At 48.5% G+C, this 24,434-nt stretch overlaps 1 protein-coding gene across 1 annotated transcript in view; it reads right to left on the bottom strand.

Annotated features, from left to right (window-relative positions):
* LOC147110762 (uncharacterized protein C16orf52 homolog B) overlaps positions 1–24,106 on the bottom strand; it is a 46,928-nt gene extending 22,822 nt beyond the window's left edge. The window contains exons 1-2 of the mRNA XM_085999957.1: positions 24,079–24,106; positions 21,249–21,461 (exon numbers count right to left, since the gene is read on the bottom strand). Of these exons, the coding sequence (XP_085856083.1) occupies positions 21,249–21,461; positions 24,079–24,106 (241 nt within the window). The remainder of the gene's footprint in view (positions 1–21,248; positions 21,462–24,078) is intronic.
* Between the last annotated feature and the right edge of the window lie 328 nt (positions 24,107–24,434).

Here is a 24,434-nt window from a genome sequence, read left to right as displayed (position 1 = left end):
CTCCTCCTCCTCCGCCTGCTTCTCCAGGATCAGAGGGAAGGTGATGAATTGACGCCTTCGCCTATAAAGGGCAGCTGTAACTTGCCGGATGCAGCAGTGGACTGCAACCTGAGAGATATTCGCGATGTCCCCAATGGCTCACTGAAAGGATCCGTTGCCATAAAAATTGAGGCCAACAGTCAGTTTAGCGGCCACCGACAGAGAGGTCATGCACCGTTGACACGGCTGCAGATCCTCAGTAAGCAGGTGGCACAGCTCAGTAACAACGTCCATCCCGATTCGGAGCCTTCGCACACACTGCTCCTCCGACATGTCAAGGTATGACCCCTAAAGACCCTCGCAGCATACCCTCGGATTGGGCAACCTCCATTGCTCCTCCTCCTTCTGGCCAATCCCGGCCCTCTCTCCCGCCGTCTTTCTGCCCCTTCATAGTGTTCGGCCAGGAGCCCGTCACCCTCCAAAGCATCTCCCATTCCGATGCCAGTTGGTCAAAAGGCTGTTAGGTCTAGTGCTCCAACTGCTCCGGACAGGTTTGAGGGTCCCAAGTACTCTAATGCTAAAATCCAAAAACTCTGCTCCACAGTAGCTCCCCAACTCTCTCCACCAACGATCGCAATGAACAGGCCAAGTGGCTGAAGCTTCTATACTAGAGCTGTCCCCTTTAAATAGCGCCCGACTCCGAGAAGGGCCTGCTAACGCTCCTTCGAACTGTCACTAATAGCGCTAGGCGTTAAGGCTCCGGGTGCCACCCAATATCCGCTCAGGCGCCCCTAAAAGGCGTTGCACCATGAAATGACGTCATTATGTGCTTGCGCTCGCGGGCGTGCACAAACACTTAGCGCAGGCATTAAATGTATAGTCAATATGGGAGTTGTCGCTATCTTCATTGCGCCCACCCCAACATTAGGTAACGCCCCAATTCTCGGTCTCTTTAGGCGTTAACCGCTGGCGCAAACAACCGAATTTCTAGGCCATTGTGTTTTGATTCCAAAGTCTAAATCGTTAATATAAATTGTGAACAACAGTGGCCCCACCACGGATCCTTGTCGGACCCCACTTCCCACCGTCTGCCACTCTGAATTACCTAACCCTTTACCTCTACTCTCTGCTTTCTGTTTTGCAGCTAGCTAGCTATCCATTCTGCTACTTGTCCCTTGACTCTGCATGCTCTAATCTTTTCATTAGTTTATTATGTGGTGCAGCAGCAGAGAAATTATGTCATGCTCATTGTGGAAGTACTAATGGTTGGGTGTGGGCAGTAAGGCAGTAATTTAGCCTAGGGTGGTCTTGACAAGCCAGGACACCAATTTCTAAATGGCTTAAGTCCAAGATTAAAATACAGCCTTATACTATAATTTTAATACAGAAAAGTTAGTCTTAAATACACAGTTCAACAAATTAATATTTAATTGTAGACAAAAACCAAAATAGAGTGGTTTTCTTAAATCAGAACTTTAGGTCATGTCACTGTTGGTCTCATAGGCTATGATAACACTGCAATCAAAGTTCGCACTCGGGGGCTGCAGCAGGACATCTTTAATGTGTCACTGTCCCATCACTCACTCTTTCCCTGTCACTCCCTGTATCACTGTCCCATCACTCTCTTTCCCCTGTCACTCCCTGTATCACTGTCCCATCACTCTCTTTCCCCTGTCACTCCCTGTATCACTGTCCCATCACTCACTCTTTCCCTGTCACTCCCTGTATCACTGTCCCATCACTCACTCTTTCCCTGTCACTCCCTGTATCACTGTCCCATCACTCACTCTTTCCCTGTCACTCCCTGTATCACTGTCCCATCACTCACTCTTTCCCGTCACTCCCTGTATCACTGTCCCATCACTCACTCTTTCCCTGTCACTCCCTGTATCACTGTCCCATCACTCACTCTTTCCCCTGTCACTCCCTGTATCACTGTCCCATCACTCACTCTTTCCCTGTCACTCCCTGTATCACTGTCCCATCACTCACTCTTTCCCTGTCACTCCCCGTATCACTGTCCCATCACTCACTCTTTCCCCGTCACTCCCTGTATCACTGTCCCATCACTCACTCTTTCCCTGTCACTCCCTGTATCACTGTCCCATCACTCACTCTTTCCCTGTCACTTCCTGTAACACTGTCCCATCACTCACTCTTTCCCCTGTCACTCCCTGTATCACTGTCCCATCACTCACTCTTTCCCTGTCACTTCCTGTATCACTGTCCCATCACTCACTCTTTCCCCTGTCACTCCCTGTATCACTGTCCCATCACTCACTCTTTCCCCTGTCACTCCCTGTATCACTGTCGCATCACTCTCTCTTTCCCGTCACTCCCTGTATCACTGTCCCATCACTCACTCTTTCCCGTCACTCCCTGTATCACTGTCCCATCACTCACTCTTTCCCTGTCACTCCCTGTATCACTGTCACATCACTCACTCTTTCCCGTCACTCCCTGTATCACTGTCCCATCACTCACTCTTTCCGTCACTCCCTGTATCACTGTCCCATCACTCACTCTTTCCCTGTCACTCCCTGTATCACTGTCCCATCACTCTCTCTTTCCCGTCACTCCCTGTATCACTGTCCCATCACTCACTCTTTCCGTCACTCCCTGTATCACTGTCCCATCACTCACTCTTTCCCGTCACTCCCTGTATCACTGTCCCATCACTCACTCTTTCCGTCACTCCCTGTATCACTGTCCCATCACTCACTCTTTCCCCTGTCACTCCCTGTATCACTGTCCCATCACTCACTCTTTCCCGTCACTCCCTGTATCACTGTCCCATCACTCACTCTTTCCCTGTCACTCCCTGTATCACTGTCACATCACTCACTCTTTCCCGTCACTCCCTGTATCACTGTCCCATCACTCTCTTTCCCCGTCACTCCCTGTATCACTGTCCCATCACTCACTCTTTCCCCTGTCACTCCCTGTATCACTGTCCCATCACTCACTCTTTCCCTGTCACTCCCTGTATCACTGTCCCATCACTCTCTCTTTCCCCTGTCACTCCCTGTATCACTGTCCCATCACTCTCTCTTTCCCCGTCACTCCCTGTATCACTGTCCCATCACTCTCTCTTTCCCCGTCACTCCCTGTATCACTGTCCCATCACTCACTCTTTCCCTGTCACTTCCTGTATCACTGTCCCATCACTCACTCTTTCCCTGTCACTCCCTGTATCACTGTCCCATCACTCACTCTTTCACTGTCACTCCCTGTATCACTGTCCCATCACTCACTCTTTCCCGTCTCTCCCTGTATCACTGTCCCATCACTCACTCTTTCCCGTCACTCCCTGTATCACTGTCCCATCACTCACTCTTTCCCCGTCACTCCCTGTATCACTGTCGCATCACTCACTCTTTCCCTGTCACTCCCTGTATCACTGTCCCATCACTCACTCTTTCCCGTCACTCCCTGTATCACTGTCCCATCACTCACTCTTTCCCCGTCACTCCCTGTATCACTGTCCCATCACTCACTCTTTCCCCTGTCACTCCCTGTATCACTGTCCCATCACTCACTCTTTCCCTGTCACTCCCTGTATCACTGTCCCATCACTCTCTCTTTCCCCTGTCACTCCCTGTATCACTGTCCCATCACTCTCTCTTTCCCCGTCACTCCCTGTATCACTGTCCCATCACTCTCTCTTTCCCCGTCACTCCCTGTATCACTGTCCCATCACTCACTCTTTCCCTGTCACTTCCTGTATCACTGTCCCATCACTCACTCTTTCCCTGTCACTCCCTGTATCACTGTCCCATCACTCACTCTTTCACTGTCACTCCCTGTATCACTGTCCCATCACTCACTCTTTCCCGTCTCTCCCTGTATCACTGTCCCATCACTCACTCTTTCCCCTGTCACTCCCTGTATCACTGTCCCATCACTCACTCTTTCCCCGTCACTCCCTGTATCACTGTCGCATCACTCACTCTTTCCCTGTCACTCCCTGTATCACTGTCCCATCACTCACTCTTTCCCCTGTCACTCCCTGTATCACTGTCCCATCACTCACTCTTTCCCCGTCACTCCCTGTATCACTGTCCCATCACTCACTCTTTCCCCTGTCACTCCCTGTATCGCTGTCCCATCACTCTCTTTCCCCTGTCACTCCCTGTATCACTGTCCCATCACTCACTCTTTCCCGTCACTCCCTGTATCACTGTCCCATCACTCACTCTTTCCCCGTCACTCCCTGTATCACTGTCCCATCACTCTCTCTTTCCCCGTCACTCCCTGTATCACTGTCCCACTCACTCTTTCCCCGTCACTCCCTGTATCACTGTCCCATCACTCATTCTTTCCCCCGTCACTCCCTGTATCACTGTCCCATCACTCTCTCTTTCCCCGTCACTCCCTGTATCACTGTCCCATCACTCACTCTTTCCCCGTCACTCCCTGTATCACTGTCCCATCACTCACTCTTTCCCTGTCACTCCCTGTATCACTGTCCCATCACTCACTCTTTCCCTGTCACTCCCTGTATCACTGTCCCATCACTCACTCTTTCCCTGTCACTCCCTGTATCACTGTCCCATCACTCACTCTTTCCCGTCACTCCCTGTGTCACTGTCCCATCACTCACTCTTTCCCCCTCACTCCCTGTATCACTGTCCCATCACTCACTCTTTCCCTGTCACTCCCTGTATCACTGTCCCATCACTCTCTTTCCCCTGTCACTCCCTGTATCACTGTCCCATCACTCACTCTTTCCCCCTCACTCCCTGTATCACTGTCCCATCACTCTCTTTCCCTGTCACTCCCTGTATCACTGTCCCATCACTCACTCTTTCCCCTGTCACTCCCTGTATCACTGTCCCATCACTCTCTCTTTCCCCTGTCACTCCCTGTATCACTGTCCCATCACTCACTCTTTCTCCCTCACTCCCTGTATCACTGTCCCATCACTCTCTTTCCCTGTCACTCCCTGTATCACTGTCCCATCACTCACTCTTTCCCCTGTCACTCCCTGTATCACTGTCCCATCACTCACTCTTTCCCTGTCACTCCCTGTATCACTGTCCCATCACTCTCTTTCCCATGTCACTCCCTGTATCACTGTCCCATCACTCACTCTTTCCCTGTCACTTCCTGTAACACTGTCCCATCACTCACTCTTTCCCCGTCACTCCCTGTATCACTGTCCCATCACTCTCTTTCCCCGTCACTCCCTGTATCACTGTCCCATCACTCACTCTTTCCCGTCACTCCCTGTATCACTGTCCCATCACTCACTCTTTCCCCCGTCACTCCCTGTATCACTGTCCCATCACTCTCTTTCCCTGTCACTCCCTGTGTCACTGTCCCATCACTCTCTTTCCCCGTCACTCCCTGTATCACTGTCCCATCACTCTTTCCCCGTCACTCCCTGTATCACTGTCCCATCACTCTCTTTCCCGTCACTCCCTGTATCACTGTCCCATCACTCTCTCTTTCCCCGTCACTCCCTGTATCACTGTCCCATCACTCACTCTTTCCCCGTCACTCCCTGTATCACTGTCCCATCACTCTCTTTCCCTGTCACTCCCTGTATCACTGTCCCATCACTCTCTCTTTCCCCGTCACTCCCTGTATCACTGTCCCATCACTCACTCTTTCCCCGTCACTCCCTGTATCACTGTCCCATCACTCACTCTTTCCCCGTCACTCCCTGTATCACTGTCCCATCACTCACTCTTTCCGTCACTCCCTGTATCACTGTCCCATCACTCTCTCTTTCCCCGTCACTCCCTGTATCACTGTCCCATCACTCACTCTTTCCCCGTCACTCCCTGTATCACTGTCCCATCACTCACTCTTTCCCTGTCACTCCCTGTATCACTGTCCCATCACTCACTCTTTCCCTGTCACTCCCTGTATCACTGTCCCATCACTCTCTTTCCCCGTCACTCCCTGTATCACTGTCCCATCACTCACTCTTTCCCCGTCACTCCCTGTATCACTGTCCCATCACTCACTCTTTCCCCGTCACTTCCTGTATCACTGTCCTTTCACTCAACTCTTACCCACGTCACCTCCTGTATCACTGTCCCATCACTTCCTGTGTCTCTGTCCCATCACTCACTCTTTCCCCCGTCACTTCCTGTTTCACTGTCCCATCACTCACTCTTTCCCCCGTCACTTCCTGTTTCACTGTCCCATCACTCACTCTTTCCCCATCACTTGTGTCACTGTCCTGTCACTCAGCCTTTTCCTGTCTCATTCTGTGCGAGCTTCCGGTCACTCACTCGTTCCCCTCCCCCTTTCTATTTTTGTGGTTTCTTCTCCATTTTATAAAAAAATTCTACCATTAAAATATTTTTAAAACTTGAGTAAAAATTCTTGCTTTGAAATCAAAGCAACACATATTTTAATTATGATCCATGTGGCGTTTCTCTAACCTCTTAATGCATGCAGTTTTAAAAAAAATGTAGTCTGTTTGTAAATTGCTCGGTTTTACATTCTATTGTGAATGTGCCCCAGCTGTGTATTTCTGTTACTAATCCCCCAACCCCCATTTGATCATTTCTCTTGCATTTGCTTTCTCGTTAATAAATCTTTGAAGCAAAATCAGCTCTTATAGACACCTGAAGTCTTAGCTGCAGTTCTCTGATTGATGGGGAAAGGGTGGGGGAGTGGGACTAGCTGAAGAACTCTTGCAGAGAGCCAGCACGAACTCACCAGGTTGAATGGCCTCCTTCTGTGCTGTAACCATTCTATGATTCTAGGACAAGTGGCGTCACTGCAGAATATATTCACCCAAAACCAGGCTTGCAAACAGTACAAAATCATTTTAATCGGGAAGTTTCTTCACATAGAAAACGGTCTGGGCTCCAAATTTAGAGCAGTTCAATTTGAATCAAAAAATATTTCTACCATCACAGCAGTTCAGAAAAAACTTCAAATATCCAAAGGGATAAGTTAAGGGGACATTACGATTCTCGAGCTTACAACACGGTCTGTGATACAAAAATACAAGAAATAAGGAAAGGAGGAAAGAAGGAAACTCTCTTCTGACTCTTGCAAATCCAGGGGGCACCGGAAACGTCCTCACCCGAATGGCTGTTCGGCTGTGAAGTTCAACCATGAAGGGCATCACTGCCATCCTCGTCCGATGTCTGCACACCCGTGCTTTCCAGCAGGGTCCACAGGTTAACGATCAGGGGTTGCAACTTGAACTAATTTGTTCGCCCTCCTGACCAAGCCCAGGGGCTGGCAGCCCAAATGGAACAGTCAATTGTTGCTGTTACTGGAATCCACTGCTAAGCATGCAATGGTGGGTAAACTTTGAGACATTCTGGACCAGTTATTTGGCGAGCTATAGTGCAAATTTAAATTATTTCAATATCTAAAAATATCAGAGAGGACATTGACACCTCACCCGCCCTCCGGACATCATGTATGACGAGGATTACATAGAAACGTAGAAGATAGGAGCAGGAGTAGGCCATTCGGCCCCTCGAGCCTGTTCCGCCATTTAATGAGATCATGGCTGATCATCCAAATTCAGTACCCTGTCCCTGCTTTTTCCACATATCCCTTGATCCTTTTAGCCTTAAGAAATATATCTAATTCATTCTTGAATATATTTAATGAATTGGCCTCAACTGCCTTCTGTGGTAGAGAATGCCACAGGTTCACCACTCTCTGGGTGAAGAAATTCCTCCTCATCTCAGTCCTTAATGGCTTACCCCTTACCCTTAGACTGTGACCCCCTGGTTCTGGACTCCCCGCCATCGGGAACATCCTTCCTGCATCTAGTCTGTCTAGGCCTGTTAAAATTTTATAAGTTTCAATGAGATCCCCCCTCATTCTTCTAAACTCTAGCGAATATAAGCCTAATCGACCCAATCTCTCTTCATACGTCAATCCTGCCATCCCAGGTATCAGTCTGGTGAATCTTCGCCGAACTCCCTCCATGGCAAGAACATCCTTCCTCAGATAAGGCGACCAAAACTGCACACAATACTCACCAAGGCCCTGTACAACTGCAGCAAGACATTCTTGCTCCTGTACTCGAATCCTCTCACTATGAAGGCCAACATACCATTTGCCTTCTTAACTGCCTGCTGCACCTGCATGCTTACCTTCCGCGACTGGTGCACAAGGACATCCAGTTCTTGCTGCACTTCCCCTTTTCCCAATCTATTGCCGTTCAGATAATAATCTGCCTTCCTGTTTTTGCCACCAAAGTGGATAACCTCGCATCTGCCAAATCACCCAACCTGTCCAAACCATACTGGAGTTTCTCCGCATCCTCCTCACAGTACACACGCCCACACAGCTTTGTGTCGTCTGCAAGCTTGGAGATTGTGGTAAACCACTGTTTGTATTCCTGTTTGTCCTGTTTTTATTCCACTGTGTACATGCCTGGACATGCCTCGGCTGACTCCTCCCACAGGTCCTAGTATAAAGGTGACTGCTCCCCAGCCCTTTGTATCCTGGACCGGTCGACCACGCGAGGCAGACCTCCATTCTGTTGTTAATAAAAGCCTTTAGTTACTCTTCTAACTCTCAGTCTTTTATGAGTAATTGATAGCGCATCAATTTTATTAACAACATTTTTATAATGGAGAAGATCCTCACACCAGCATGCCTGGACTTAGATCATCGAGAGGCGGACTCATCCACCAAGTTTACTCACTGGCTTAAGTGTTTCGAAAAATTCCTGACCGCCTCCGAAGCAATCAAATCGGACGAGGACAAACTGGATGTCCTGACCTCCAAAGTGGACCACCGAGTGTACTCGGTCATCCAAGACGCAACCTCGTACGCGGACGCCATCAAGCTCCTCAAGGACCAGTACACGCGCCCAGTGAACGAAGTGTACGCCAGGCACCTCCTGGGGAGTCGTAAACAACAACCTGGGGAATCGACCGTGGAATACCTTCAGGCACTGTCTGTGCTTGGCCGGGCCTGTGGTTGTAAGGATGCAAAGGCCGCCGTGTACACAGAGGAACTTATCCGGGACGCTTTTGTAGCGGGCCACAGATCCAATTACACCCGACAGCGACTGTTGGAGCAGAGTAACCTCGACCTCAACAAGGCCTCTGAACTCGCACTATCGTTGGATGCAGCCTACCAGGGCATGGATGCCTACTCCTCTGCACCGTGGACGCCGCGGGGAATGACAGCCTGGGACACGGTAGGACCGCCTCATAGCGCCGTGCCACCCCAGCCACACCCCAACAACGGCCCAACTACCGCAGCAGTGTCCCAAGGCCAGACAGCAGTGCCCCAAGGCCAGAAATGCTACTTCTGTGGCCAGGCAAAACACCCCAGAGCGCGCTGCCCGGCGAAAAACGCGATCTGCTCGGGCTGCGGGAAGAAGGGACACTACGCTAGCGTCTGCAGGGCCAAAGCCACCCCGAACCCCAGCAGCGCCGCGTGTGGGCCATGCGGGCCGCCATCTTGGACCTCCCCGGCCATGTGCGAATCACCGGTACAGCAGCCATTTTGGACGCCTCCAGCCACATGGGGATCATGGACGCCGCCATCTTGGACGACAGCCGGGACGCAGCAGGCCCCCGACACCGCCTCATCGGATACCCGCAGCGACACACCGACCCCTACGCTGGCATCCGTTACACTGGACCAAGCGAGACCGCACCAACTGGCCAGTTCCACAATGGACATTAAGGTAAATGGTCACGATACAATCTGCCTTTTTGACTCTGGGAGCACGGAGAGCTTCATCCACCTCGACACGGTGCGGCGTTGCTCTCTCCCAGTCCTGCCTGCGCAACAGCGGATTTCTATGGCCTCCGAGTCCCAGTCGGCGGACATCGGCGGCTACTGCGTGGTGACACTCGTAGTAGACGGGACCGTGTACGATCATTTTAAACTTCTGGTCCTGCCTGACCTCTGCGCTGCCGTCCTGCTGGGGTTAGATTTTCAGTGCCACCTTAAAAGTGTTACGATGGCGTACGGTGGACCCCTACCCCCACTCACAGTCCGCAGCCAGCAGCTTCCAAATTGCCCGCCGCGCACCAGGTGCAACCTCTCCACACTCGCTAACCTCACCCCCGACTGTAAGCCCATCGCCACAAAGAGCAGGCGATACAGTGCCGGGGACAGGGTTTTCATTAAAACCGAAGTGGAGCGGCTCCTGAAAGAAGGGATTATTGAGGGCAGCACCAGCCCCTGGCGAGCCCAGGTTGTGGTCGTTAAGACCGGCGAGAAGCAGCGCCTGGTCATCGACTACAGCCAGACAATAAATCGCTACACCCTGCTGGACGCCTACCCACTCCCCCGTATAGCTGATATGGTCAACCAGATCGCGCAGTACCGCGTCTTCTCGACCATTGACCTGAAATCAGCGTACCACCAGCTCCCCATCCGCCCTGAGGACCGCCAGTACACTGCCTTTGAGGCAAACGGCCGCCTCTATCACTTCCTTAGGGTTCCCTTTGGCGTCACCAACGGGGTCTCCGTCTTCCAAAGGGAGATGGTAGATCAAAATGCGTTGCAGGCCACTTTCCCATATCTGGACAATGTGACCATCTGCGGCCGTGACTTGCAGGACCATGACGCAAACCTCGAAAAATTCCTCCGCACCGCCCAACTCCTAAACCTGACATATAACAAGGAGAAGTGCATATTCCGCACAAACCGCCTCGCCATCCTTGGCTGTGTTGTGGAACACGGAGTCATCGGCCCCGACCCCGACCGGATGCGTCCCCTTATGGAACTTCCACTGCCCCACTGCCTCAAGGCCCTGAAGAGGTGCCTAGGGTTTTTCTCCTATTACGCCCAGTGGGTCCCCTACTATGCGGACAAGGCCCGTCCGCTGATCAAGTCCGCCTCTTTTCCCTTGACGGCAGAGGCCCGCTTAGCCTTCCACCGTATCAAGGAGGACATTGCCAAAGCCACCATGCATGCAGTGGACGAATCCATCCCCTTCCAGGTGGAAAGCGACGCGTCCGACTTTGCCCTGGCCGCTACCCTCAATCAGGCGGGGAGACCCGTGGCCTTCTTTTCACGAACCCTCCAAGGCCCGGAGACCAGACACTCCGCTGTTGAGAAGGAGGCCCAGGCGATTGTGGAGGCTGTGCGTCATTGGAGGCACTACCTGGCCGGAAAACGATTTACCCTGCTCACTGACCAGCGTTCAGTTGCTTTTATGTTTAACAACAAGCAGAGGGGCAAAATCAAAAATGACAAGATCTTGAGGTGGAGAATCGAACTTTCCACCTACAACTACGAGATCTTGTACCGGCCCGGGAAGCTAAATGAACCCCCGGATGCGCTATCGCGTGGCACCTGCGCCAGCGCGCAGATCGATAGACTGCGGGCCCTCCACAATGACCTCTGCCACCCGGGGGTCACCAGGTTCTTCCACCTCATCAAGGCCCGCAACCTGCCTTACTCTATTGAGGAGGTCAGGACCATGACCAGCAACTGCCAAGTCTGCGCTGAGTGCAAACCGCACTTTTATAGACCAGACAGGGCCCACCTGATAAAAGCCACTCGCCCCTTCGAGCGCCTGAGCGTTGATTTTAAAGGGCCTCTCCCCTCCTCCGACCGCAATGTGTACTTCCTCAATATTATTGATGAGTACTCCCGTTTCCCGTTCGCCTTCCCCTGCCCGGACATGACCAGTGCCACGGTCATTAAATGTCTGAACAACCTCTTCACCCTGTTCGGCTTCCCCAGCTATATCCATAGCGACCGGGGCTCATCGTTTATGAGCGACGAACTCCGTCAGTACCTGCTAACTAGGGGTATTGCCACAAGCAGGACCACCAGTTACAACCCCCGGGGGAACGGACAGGTGGAAAGAGAAAATGCGACAGTTTGGAAGGCCGTCCTGCTAGCCTTAAAGTCTAGGGGCCTTCCAACCTCCCGCTGGCAGGATGTGCTCCACTCTATTCGGTCACTGCTCTGCACTGCCACTAACGCCACCCCTCATGAGAAAATGTTTGTCTTCCCAAGGAAGTCCACATCGGGGACATCGCTACCGCCATGGCTGACGTCCCCAGGGCCGGTCCTACTGAGAAGACACGTGAGGACCCATAAAACGGACCCCCTGGTCGAGAGGGTCGACCTCCTCCACGCCAACCCCCAGTATGCTTACATCGCATACCCGGACGGGCGGGAGGACACAGTCTCCATAAGAGACCTTGCACCCTCGGGGGCCGCAGTAACCCACTACCACTCCCCCCCCCACGATCCGATATCCAGCCCCAGCAGACGGCAGGCCTGGGCTCCGCGACCCGCTCGACATCTACGAGGACGACACGCCTGTGCCACAGCCTACGCTGGACTCGACGCCGGAAGCTTCACTACCCCTGCCGTCGCCACGCCGATCACAGCGGCAGACAAGACCTCCGGAGAGACTCCAATACACTAACTTTTAATACACTTCACCCCGCCGGACTCAATTTTAAACAAGGGGTGAATGTGGTAAACCACTGTTTGTATTCCTGTTTGTCCTGTTTGTATTCCACTGTGTACATGCCTGGACATGCCTCGGCTGACTCCTCCCACAGGTCCTAGTATAAAGGTGACTGCTCCCCAGCCCTTTGTATCCTGGACCGGTCGACCACGCGAGGCAGACCTCCATTCTGTTGTTAATAAAAGCCTTTCGTTACTCTTCTAACTCTCAGTCTTTTATGAGTAATTGATAGCGCATCAGAGATATTACATCTAGTTCCCTCGTCTAGATCATTAATATATAGTGAATATATCTGGGGCTCTAGCACCGATCCCTGCGGTACCCCACTAGTCACTGCCTGCCACTTGGAAAAAGACCCGTTTATTCCAACTCTTTGCTTCCTGTCTGCCAACTAGTTCTCTATCCAAGTCAGTACCTTACCCCCAATCCAATGTGCTTTATTTTTGCACGCTAATCTCTTATGCGGGACCTTATCGAAAGCCTTCTGAAAGTCCAAATACACCACATTCACTGGTTCTCCCTTATCTATTCTACCAGTTACATTTTCAAAAAATTCCAGATTAGTCAAACATGATTTACCTTTTGTAAATCCATGTCGACTTTGTCCGATCCTGTCACTGTTTTCCAAGTGCTCTGCTATTACATCTATATATATAAAGCGGCTCTTCTGTCTGTCCCGATGTCTGTCTGTCCGTTCTCTATACGTTTGAAAGTTACAGAGCGTACCGACGCGCGCGTCGCCTCAAAAGAAAGCTTGCGATTCCGGATGGTCATAGGCGTATTTACGTTTCGGCCGGACAAAAATCCCGCCCGCGGTATCCCGAAAACGTTCAGCGTTCCGCTCATTAGCATCTCATTAGCGACCGTGTGACGTCGAGGTCCACCAATCGGACGGTGGGTTCCTTCCTACAGTTGAGTGTCGAGTGACTCGACGATTGACCAATCCTACGCTTCGGTGACCTGACCGCTCGACCAATCGGTGCGTGTGTGGGCGGGCCTTATCCTTCTGAACCGAGGTGAGTGGCCGCCATCTTGATTTTTCACAATTTTTTTCCCCCACACTTTCTGTGTGTTAGGGAACTAAGGTAAATATTTTAATGATGTGTTAGGGAATTAAATAACAATTTAATGGGGGGGGGGGGGGGGAGAGCCTCGGGAAATCGCGGGGGGGAGAGCCTCGGGAAATCGCGGGGGGGGGGGAGCCTCGGGAAATCGCGGGGGGCTCGCGCCGCCTGCACTGACCGCGCATGCGCCGCCCGCCCGCCCACAGCGGCCGTCCATCAGCCGCGCGATACGCGGGGGACCTCAGCTCTGGTCCGGCCCGGCCGCTATCGCAACGGCACCGGACCTCAGGCGCTAGGCAGGGGGAGGGGCCGGAGAGAGGGACAGAGGGGAGTGGGGGAGTGGGTAGGCGAGGGTAGGTGTGGGGGTGGGGGAGGGGAGGGAGACAGGGGAGGGGAGGGAGGGAGGGAGAGGAGGGGAGGGGAGGGGGAGGGGAGGGAGAGAGGGGAGGGGAGGGAGGGATAGGACAGGGAGAGGACATGACAGGGAGAGGGGGGACACACAGGGGCAGGGAGACCAAGCGCCCCAAAATTGCCCTCGCAACGCGGGGCTCCCCAGCTAGTCTTTTATAATGGACTCTGGCGTTTTCTCTCTACCACCTTTTTTAAATAGTGGGGTTACATTAGCTACCCTCCAATCCATGGGAACTGTTCCAGAGTCTATAGAATTTTGGAAGATGACCAGCAATGCATCTACTATTTCTAGGGCCACTTCCTTAAGTACCCTAGGATGTAGATTATCAGGCCCTGGGGATTAATCGGCCTTCAATCCCATCAATTTCCCTAACACCATTTCCCTCCAAATACTGATTTCATTCAATTCCTCCCTCTCATTAGACCCTATGTTCCCCGACATCTCTGGGAGGTTATTTGTGTCCTCCTTTGTGAAGACAGAACCAAAGTATGTATTTAATTGGTCTGCCATTTCTTTGTTCTCCATTATAAATTCCCCTGATTCTGACTGTAAGGGACCTACGCTTGATTTCACCAATCTTTTTCTCTTCACATACCGATAGAAACTTTTACAGTCAGTTTTTATGTTCCCTGAAAGCTTACTCTCATACTCTGTTTCCCCCCTCTTAATTAATCCCTTTGTCCTCCTTTGCTGAATCCTAAACTGCTCCCAATCCTCAGGTCTGCTGCTTTTTCTGGCCAATTTATATGTCCTCTCCTTGGATCTTATGCTATCCCGAATTTCCCTTGTTAGCCACGGTTGAGTCACCTTTTTATTTTTATGCCAAACAGGGATGAACAAATTCTGTAGTTCATCCATACGATCTTTAAATGTTTGCCATTGCCCATCCACCATCAACCCTTTAAGTAACGTTCCCCAATCCATCCTAGCCAACTCGCGCCTCATACCTTCGTAGTTTCCTTTATTTAAATTCAGGACCCTAGTCTCTGAGTCAACTGCTTCACTCTCCATCTTAATGAAGAATTCTATCATATTATGATCGCTCCTCCCCAAGGGGCCTCGCACAAAAAGATTGCTAATTAATCCTCTCTCATTACATAATACCCAGTCTAAGATGGCCTGATCTCTAGTTGGTTCCTCGACATATTGGTCCAGGAAACCATCCCGTATACACTCTAGGGATTCCTCCTCCATAGTATAGTTACTAATTTGGTTAGCCCAATCTATATGTAGATTAAAGTCACCCATGATAACTGCTGTGCCCTTATTGCATGCGTCTCTAATTTCCTGTTTAATGCCATCCCTAACCTCAGCATTACTGTTTGGGGGTTCTGTATACAACTCCCACTAATGTTTTCTGCCTCATGGTATTTCTCAGCTCTACCCATACAGATTTCACATCATCAGAGTGAATACCCTTCCTTACTATTGTGTTAATCTCCTCTTTAACCAGCAATGCTACCCCACCTCCTTTTCCTTTTTTCCTGTCCTTCCTGAATATTGAATACCCCTGGATGTTGAATTCCCAACCTTGGTCACCCTGGAGCCTTGTCTCCGTAATCCCAATTATATCACATCCGTTTACATCTATTTGCGCAGCTAATTCATCCACCTTATTACAAATGCTCCTCGCATTAAGACACAAAGCCTTCAGGCTTGTTTTTTTTAAACACTCTTAGTCCTTTTAGAATTATTATTTGCTGTGGCCCTGTTTGATTTCTTGATTTCTCTCCCTTCCACTTTTGTGCTTCTATCCTTGTTTCCCTTTCCTCTGTCTCCCTGCACAGGTTCCCAACCCCCTGCCATTTTAGTTTAAACCCTCCCCAACAGCACTAGCAAACACTCGCCCCCTAAGACATCAGTCCCGGTCCTGCCCAGGTGCAAACCATCCAGTTTGTACTTGTCCCACCTCCCCCAGAACCAGTTCCAATGTCCCAGGAACTTGAATCCCTCCCCCTTGCACCATTCCTCTAGCCACGTATTCATCTGAAATATCCTTCTATTTCTACTCTGACTAGCACGTGGCACTGGTAGCAATCCTGAGATTACTACCTTTGAGGTCCTATTTTTAAATTTACCTAACTCCCTATATTCAGCTTTTATGACCTCATCCTGTTTTTTACCTACATCGTTGGTACCTATATGCACCATGACAAATGGCTGTTCACCCTCCCCCTCCAGAATGCCCTGCAGCCGCCCCGAGACATTATGTATTAAATCCACACCAGTTTACAGAGGGTGGCAAGCAATCATGTGAAATCGCACCCAGACCTTCCCTTCCCTCCCCTCTCCCAGGGTAATCTAGTAAAGCTGAGCAATGTTAGGCCAATATCACACCCACATTCTTCAATTCTGACAAGTGACATTCCACAGTTACGGCCATGTTCCAAACGAGCACAAGAGCCACTGTTCCATACAGCATTTGATCTCAAATATTTTTCAAAGTTTTTTTTTAAAAAAAGGTGCCACTTGATACATCAGTTGTTCTGGCTATTCCACATTCCATCAGTTGGTACTCATGCCCTCTAGTTCCGCAATCACACACTGAAGCTAACTAGATTGCTTACTCCTCCGCTACCTGACTCGGTCATCATTTAAAAACCTGCAACACGGAGCCTTTCAATTTCATTTTCTTCAGTGAAAACGAGTTGAATTGTGCAAGTATCTCTTCACAGCTTAGAGCCAGCCTCAGGATCCAGAATCATCCTCATCACTTTCTCTTGAAATCTCCCCAATGTCATTTTAGATGTGGAACTTATCTGCAGTCTTCTTTTTCAAAGTCAACACATATGCCATTTCCAGGTCCTATACAATTGCCAGGGTTTTCTGCAAGCGTGCCTTTAATGGACATGAAAATCACGGGCTGGCCAGTGCAGAAGAGGCAATCACCAGGAAATATTTCTAGTCCACGATCAAATTGGATATACACTTGAATAGGAAACATTTTCAAGGCTATGGGGAAAGAGCGGGGGAGTGGGACTAATTGGATAGTTCTTTCAAAGAGGCAGGATGGGCCGAATAGCCTTCTGTGGTGTATGATTCTATGATTTAGGTGCTCTTTAGCACTCTATCCACTCCTCATGGAATTAAAACTATCTCCTTTTCTGTTATTTATAATCCATTTTTCGGTCATCTCTTCTAATTCTACTTTAGTTACCTCAAGTTTAAGGCTGAATCTTCACTACTTACTCATCTTTAAAATACAACACTGCGATCCTGGTCTTACCATGCTTCTCTTGTTCCTTTCTGCATCGCTTAAAATTATTTCTTTAAAATTCCATGTCACATTTGTATCTTTGAGCTCTTCCTTCTCACTAATCCCAAGATTCCCCCATAAGAATCCTTGTCCTAGTCCCAAAGCCTGCTCTTTGAAATTCTTGCACTTTTGGATGTTTATTTTGGGCTTTAGCCTTTATCATACAGCAAGTGAATACAAACATTTGGTGCAAACAAACTTCTAACTTCCCAGAGGTTACATGTTGGTTGAGATGTCTTGGAAAAGTGAGGTGACAGTATCAAGACCAGCATCGTTTGTAAATTGAAGAGTGAGATATTAGAATGTGTCATTGTAAAGTTTTGCCAAACTTCATGCCTCCCTTTGCAGCTAAATCTAAACAGTAATGCCTGGGCAAGAGTGAGTGCTGCTCCTTGAGCCTGCTTCACAATTAGCTCACAATGTAGCCACTACTTGTGTAGAGCAGCTTGCAATGTTCTGTCCTATTTGGGGGAGGGGAGGGATACCACCCCCTCCACCCCCGACCAGCAGTGTAGGGTACAATGTACGAACCAATTGAAACTTATAAAATTCTAACAGGACTAGACAGACTAGATGCAGGAAGGATGTTCCCGATGGCGGGGGAGTCCAGAACCAGGGGTCACAGTCTAAAGATAAGGGGTAAGCCATTTAGGACTGAGATGAGGAGGAATTTCTTCACCCAGAGAGTGGTGAACCTGTGGAATTCTCTGCCACACAGGGCAGTTGAGGCCAATTCATTAAATATATTCAAGAAGGAGTTGGATATATTTCTTGAGGCTAAACGGATCAAGGGATATGGGGAGAAAGCAGGGACAGGGTTTGGATGATCAGCCATGACCTCATTAAATGGCAGAGCAGGCTCGAGGGGCCGAATGGCCTACTCCTGCTCCTATCTTCTATGTTTCTCATTCTTTTGTTTAAAAACAGGTTTATCCAAAAATAGCTGAACATGAAGACTTATTTGCTGTAAACACCTTTACAAACTTCGTAGAATTAATTTACCCCAGGTAGCAGAGACATCAAAGGGTGGGCATCCACATCCATCCAAGGGGATCCGCTTGGTTTTGACGCTCAAGTGCCGTTGGCTTTTATGTGGGGCCTTCTTTTGGGTGAAATTTTCAAGATAGTCTACGAGGTTTCCTTAGAGGCCTAGCTATTCACCCCTCACAGGACAGCACAAGCTAGTTATCATCGAAGGGCAGCAGAAGGAAAGTCTCAATGTCCAGGAGCATCCGAGACATCAGCCAGGTGTGGCTGTGAAGCAGAATGGCTTTCTTACAGATCTCATGCCAACCCTTGTTAGGCTGATTATAGTTACAGTCTTCTGGTTGCTTGCATGGTGTCCTAAATGGGAGACAACTAAAGCTTGCATGACATTCAAGTAGGTTTATGGCACAGTTCAGCTAGTAAGCCAAGTAAAGTTCCAAGGAGAGAGAGTATTTTCAAAAAATAAGTCGCCTCTGACTAGACCCAGCTGACCAGCAGGGAAAGAAACTGAGTTGAGCCCTTGCTGATTCAATTGAAGGATCAGTAAACAAGGATATAAACTTGCAGGATGAGACTCATCAGAGTTCATTAACCCAAGATGGTCCAGGACAACTTGACAGGCACCCCTAGATTACATTTAGCCCAAAGAAATTTGGGAATCTTTGCAATCGGTTGGTCACCTTTTGAAAATGTTTATCCAGCGCAGGGAGAGGAAGATCCGGTCGTTCTGTGCAAGAAGTCTCAACACTTTAGTCAGCTGGCCTACCCATACAACAATTGTGTCACTCACCAAATGTATACAAAATCTTTATGTTTACACTTCTTAACCTCATTTAATCCTCACTTTCTCCACCCAGTATGATGATTCCTCTTTTAATTGGCAGGGTTGGGCAGCCTAGTTTGCTGTCTTCCAGTCAGCCCCAAATGCTGCTCCATAATTAGCCCGAGAGAGACATGTAGCGACAGAGCAGGAGCGCACCTATTATCAATCCTCGATCTGCTATGCTAAGTGGTCTGTAAAGCAGACTGGCTAAGAGCATGCTATTAAAAGAACGACTTGCATTTCTATAGCGCCCTTCACGACCTCAGGATGTTCCAAAGCGCTTTACAGCCAATGAAGTACTTTTGAAGTGTAGTCACTGTTGTGATGTAGGAAACACGGCAGCCAATTTGCGCACAGCAAGCTCTCACAAACAGCAATATGATAATGACCAGCTAATCTGTTTTAGTGATGTTGGTTGAGGGATAAATATTGGCCAGGACACCGGGGATAATGCCCCTGCTCTACTTCGAAATAATGCCTTGGGATCTTTTACGACCACCTGAGAGCAGGCAGGGCCTCGGTTTAATGTCTCACCCAAAAGACAGCATCTTCGACAGTGCAGCACTCCCTCAGTACTGCCCTGGAGAATCAGCCTAGTTTTTTGTGCTCAAGTCTCTGGAGTGGGACTTGAAGCCACAACCTTCTGACTCAGAGGTGAGCATGCTACCCACTCAGCTACGGCAGACATGGATATTGGAATGAAAGTTGCGACAGGGATTGCATGCTTCGAATCAAGGACCAATGCTCCCACCTACCCTGCATAGGTTTTCCTTGGGCCAGGCCATCAGATTTCTGTATTTATTGACTGACTAGCACGTTATTTCCATTGCTGCATACCAAGAGAAAAACACTTTCTGCAGTGATGGCTCTGCACTGTGAGTAGCTGATACTGCCTTTTGAAAGTTTGGACAGAGGGCTAACTTGAAAGAAATGCAAAATTCCTTGATCAAAAAAAGGAATTGATTTGACTTTTTTTGGGTGGGTGGGTGGGGAGGGGAAAGAGAGAGGAAGGACCCTTACAAACGGTTGTTCTTAAGTCAGCTTCAAAGGGGTATTTTTCAGCTAAAATTACCGTTGAAAAGCAAACATCAAGTTCCGAAACCTTCCCAGTACATAGTCTAAAAGGACTTTTTTCAAAATTCAAACTAAGCAAGGGTGTGGTCCTCATATGTCCTTTAATGGTTTAAAATACAAAATTCAAGGAACAGTCATTCAAGCTTGCTGACAGTTCACAGGACCGGTTGTACCAGAGAACAGACTGGATCATTTACCAGTGTTGGCTCCAAGTCAATTCAACAAAATACCTGTCACTCTTGGGTTTACATGTTGACAGAACACTTTTTGTCTGACCTTGTGGCTAGGTATAAACGTCACTGAACTAGCTTCTACATTTCTTGTTTTTAAACTTTAATATTCCTGGCTCATCCTGAGGTCATGAAAGACGCTACAGAAATGCAAGTTCTTTCTTCAATGCTCTTAAATCAACAATAATTAACTTTTGTTGGTCCTCACAAGATTTGCAAATACTGTATGAGATTTGGCAACTGTGTAAATACTTCTCTTCCCCTTTCTTCCTTCCAACACTTTGATTCTGCTTTCACCCCTTTACGAAAGATGTTGAATGTGGATTGTGCACAATACTCAACATAAACTGAACAACAACAGCCAAACTTCAAATTACCTGAGCATAAAGAAGAATTTTTTAAATCCTTTATAATCCACCTGGGGAATTTTTATTTTTAATTGAAGCTTTCATCAGGATAATAGGATTGATGCTTGAACAACGAATGCTATCTGTAGATTACAATTTACAGTAGATCGTACCTCTTGCGCTGTCATGTCAAATACTGCACAAATGTTTACTGTCCACTCTTAGTCGGGATATAATTAATTCACTGCACAGCCAAAGGGATCAACTCGTGTTTATCAACTTTAACAGAGAATGCTGTCTAACTAGCCCCATTACAGGCTGATGAAAGCTAGACTGTTCTGAAATCCTGTCAGCACTTTGTGCTTGTTGCTGATAGTGAGGAACCTACTGTACATCGTTATTTCAGGGATAACCTTCACTGGGAAGCGAGTCTGTTTAGTAAATAAATTTGTCCGATGTCCTAAATCTAGTTGAGTGCGTGAAAAATTGCACCTTCAATTTTTACACCATTTAATGGCAAAATCTCAATCACACTGGCACTGACGTCCCCGCCTGTAGGTCTGGGGGTCAAACACTCAACCCGCACACTCGATTTGACTGAAATCCTGGGAAACCCAAGCTGTTCATAATGTGCATGTTTCAAGAATTTGAGAGTTTAAATCTGAAACCAAAATGAACCTACTTCCAGCAAAGGCTATCCAGCGGGCGTATTTGGTGGTTTCTCTTCGCCAATGTGAAGCCACCAGCAAACCACACGTTACCGTTAATGAAATAATGCCCATAATGATGAAAAACAGTGTTGTGACCCATTCGGGTGGAAGACGTGGAGGGACACATGTTCGGTCACGCCCATGGATGGTTTGACACTGACGGACGAGGCCAACCGTCAGAGCACCTGTAGGAGCAAAGGAAACAGACAAAACAAATTACCCTTCGGTCTTGTATATCATGCAACACTCTCATCGTTAATGTACGCCTACAAACAAACTCCCACCAACCCTTTGGAGGATGACGGGAGCATTTCTACATAGATATATGCACGCAACCAACAAATAGCTAGACAACTATACATACAAAATAAACCTGCGCAACTTGCAGTAAGTGTCTCCTGTGATGTTCTCTCACATTTGCCTCCATTATGAATTCATTTTCATTAACTACCTTATTGACATAACTAGAAACCAGGTAGGATGCACTAAACCTAGTCAGCTGGACTGAGATACAAACTTGTATGGAAAATCTACTCTACAATGGAAAAATATAAATGTGCTCAGTAAGTCTCAAACTATGCATACAAAACTGAAATATTATATAAATTGATTATCTACTGCAGGTATGGTCTCCTTCTGCAAATCACACTCTACATATTAATGAAAAAAAACATGCCTTTCACGACCTCAGGACGTCTCAAAGTGCTTTATAGCCAATGAATTACTTTGAAGTGGAGTCACTGGTGTAATGTAGGAAACGCGGCAGCCAATTTGCACACAGCAAGCTCCCACAAACAGTAATGTGATAATGACCAGATAATCTGTTTTTGTTATGTTGATTGAGGGTTAAATCTTGGCCAGGACACCGGGGATAACTCCCCTGCTCTTCTTCAAAATAGTGCCATGGGATCTTTTACGTCCACCTAAGGGGGCAGGTGAGGCCTCGGTTTAACATCTCATCCAAAAGACGGCACCTCCGAAAGTGCAGCACTCCCTCAGTACTGCACTGGAGTGCCAGCCTAGCTTTATGTACTCAAGTCCCTGGAGTGGGACTTGAACCCACAACCTTCTGACTCAGAGGCGAGTGTGCTACCCACTGAGCCACAGCTGACATATTAATGTGGGCAAAATAACACTAGAACTTTGTCCCTTTTAAGAGTTTGGAGGCACAGAGGAGTCACAATATCCACATTAACCGCCTCACCTTATTACACACAGAGCCTGACCCCAGCTCTTTTGAAAGTGGCAACCACACACTAATTGATATAAGGAAAGGAGCTCGAAACCCATCAGTTCACACACAACACCTGGGGGCACTTGGGAGACTGTGTTGTATGTCAAGGTTGAACTAAGGTCCAGAGGGTGAATACGCCCAGCCAAAACATGACGTTTCAACATCCTCCACATTCATTTCAACCCTGTAACTGAATCATGCCAGGGATATAGAGGTGGGAAGATCCAAAACTAATTTTAAGGAGCACTGACGAGAGTGAATGCTTGATCTTGAGTTGCCACAGTAGTACTATTGCCTGTAAAGTATGGCATGCAGTTGCCCTACAGATCGAGTTCTACAGTCTGTACAAGCGTGTTCATATTGGCAAGGTTATATGTCCCTGACAGCATTCAGACTAAGTGTTGTCAATAGGCTTATTTATAGTGTATTGATATAAACACTATGGGAAAAAATATCACTTAAGCCAATATGATTTAATGTCGTGCTCTTAAATCATTGTTTCAGGCTGCTCCCAGCACTGGTGACAGACGGTTATATCAGTACTTCACCCGAGTTTAGTACAACTTGAAATGCTCTCTCCCGGCATGAACAAAGTTTGAAAGGGCAGAATCCAGAATCATACTGTTGCTCACATTTGAAGTGGGCCTCCAGACGTGGCTATTCTAATGCTCTCCTGGCTGGCCCACATCTTCCACCCTACATTAACTTGAGCTCATCCAAAACTCTGCAGCCTGTATCCTAACTCGCACCAAGTCCTGCTCACACATCACCCGTGCTCGCTGATCTACAGTGGCTCCTGGTCTGGCAATACCTTGATTTTAAAATTCTCCTCCTTGTTTTCAAATCCCTTCATGGCCTCGCCCCTCCCTATCGCTGTAACCTCCTCCAGCCCCACAACCCTCCGAAATCTCTGCGCTCCTCCAATTCTGGCCTTTTGCGCATCCCCGATTTTCTTCACTCCACCACTGGTGGCCGCGCCTTCAGCTGCCTGGGCCCCAAGCTCTGGAATTCCCTGCCTAAATCTCTCTGCCTCTCTATCCTCTTTAAGACACACCTTAAAACCTACTGTCCTAATGTCGCCTTATGTGGCTCGGTATCAAATTTTGTTTGATAACGCTCCTGTGAAACGCCTTGGGATGTTTTACTACATTAAAGGCGCTATATAAATGCAAGTTGTTGTTACAAAGTATTTACAGCACAGAAACAGGGCGGCGTTTATGCTCCACATGAACCTCCCACCACCCCTCTTCATCTAACCCCATCAACATATCCTTCCATTCTTTTCTCCCTCATGTGCTTATCTAGCTTCCTTTGATCTAGTATGGCACTGTATTCCTGGCAAAAAAAAGTGGTTTTCATACGCAGACCGAGTCCACTAAATCTGAAACCGATGGGTCAGTTTTGTCTGTACACTTATTTTAGAAGGTTGGCTGAAAAGCTCATCTCTTACTCTGCTTTTCTTCTGTGCATGAATTTTCTTACTTTCCCTCTTTGCTGGATTCACTTATTTCTGGGTTATAAAACAGAAATGGAGAGGATTAATTCTTCACCACGAAGGTAACTGTTACCTGCCAGACAACACGTCTCTGTGCACATCGGGTATGGAGAGGGGCAGCTTTAGCCCTGGCACCCTGAAGAAACCTGTGTACATTCACTGCTTAGGCCACTAGGACATGTGTTAGTTCGCTGCGACTCAGTGGGTGGCACGCTCGCTTCTGAGTCAGAAGGTTGAGAGACTTGAGCACAAAATCTAGGCTGACACTCCCCGTGCAGTACTGAAGGAGTGCTGCACTGTCGAAAGTGCCATATTTCAGAGGAGACGTTAAACTAAGACCCACTCTGCCCTCTCAGGTGGATGTAAAAGATCCCACGGCACTATTGACAAGAAGATTTCCCCGGTGTCTTGGCCAGTATTTACCCCTCA

The sequence above is a fragment of the Somniosus microcephalus genome, chromosome 11 (genome assembly GCF_052327205.1).
Source record: "Somniosus microcephalus isolate GS21.2 chromosome 11, FLI_Smic_1.0, whole genome shotgun sequence".
Taxonomy (NCBI): domain Eukaryota; kingdom Metazoa; phylum Chordata; class Chondrichthyes; order Squaliformes; family Somniosidae; genus Somniosus; species Somniosus microcephalus.
Note: the sequence above shows the minus strand (reverse complement) of the source record. Positions and strands in the feature narration are given on the sequence as shown.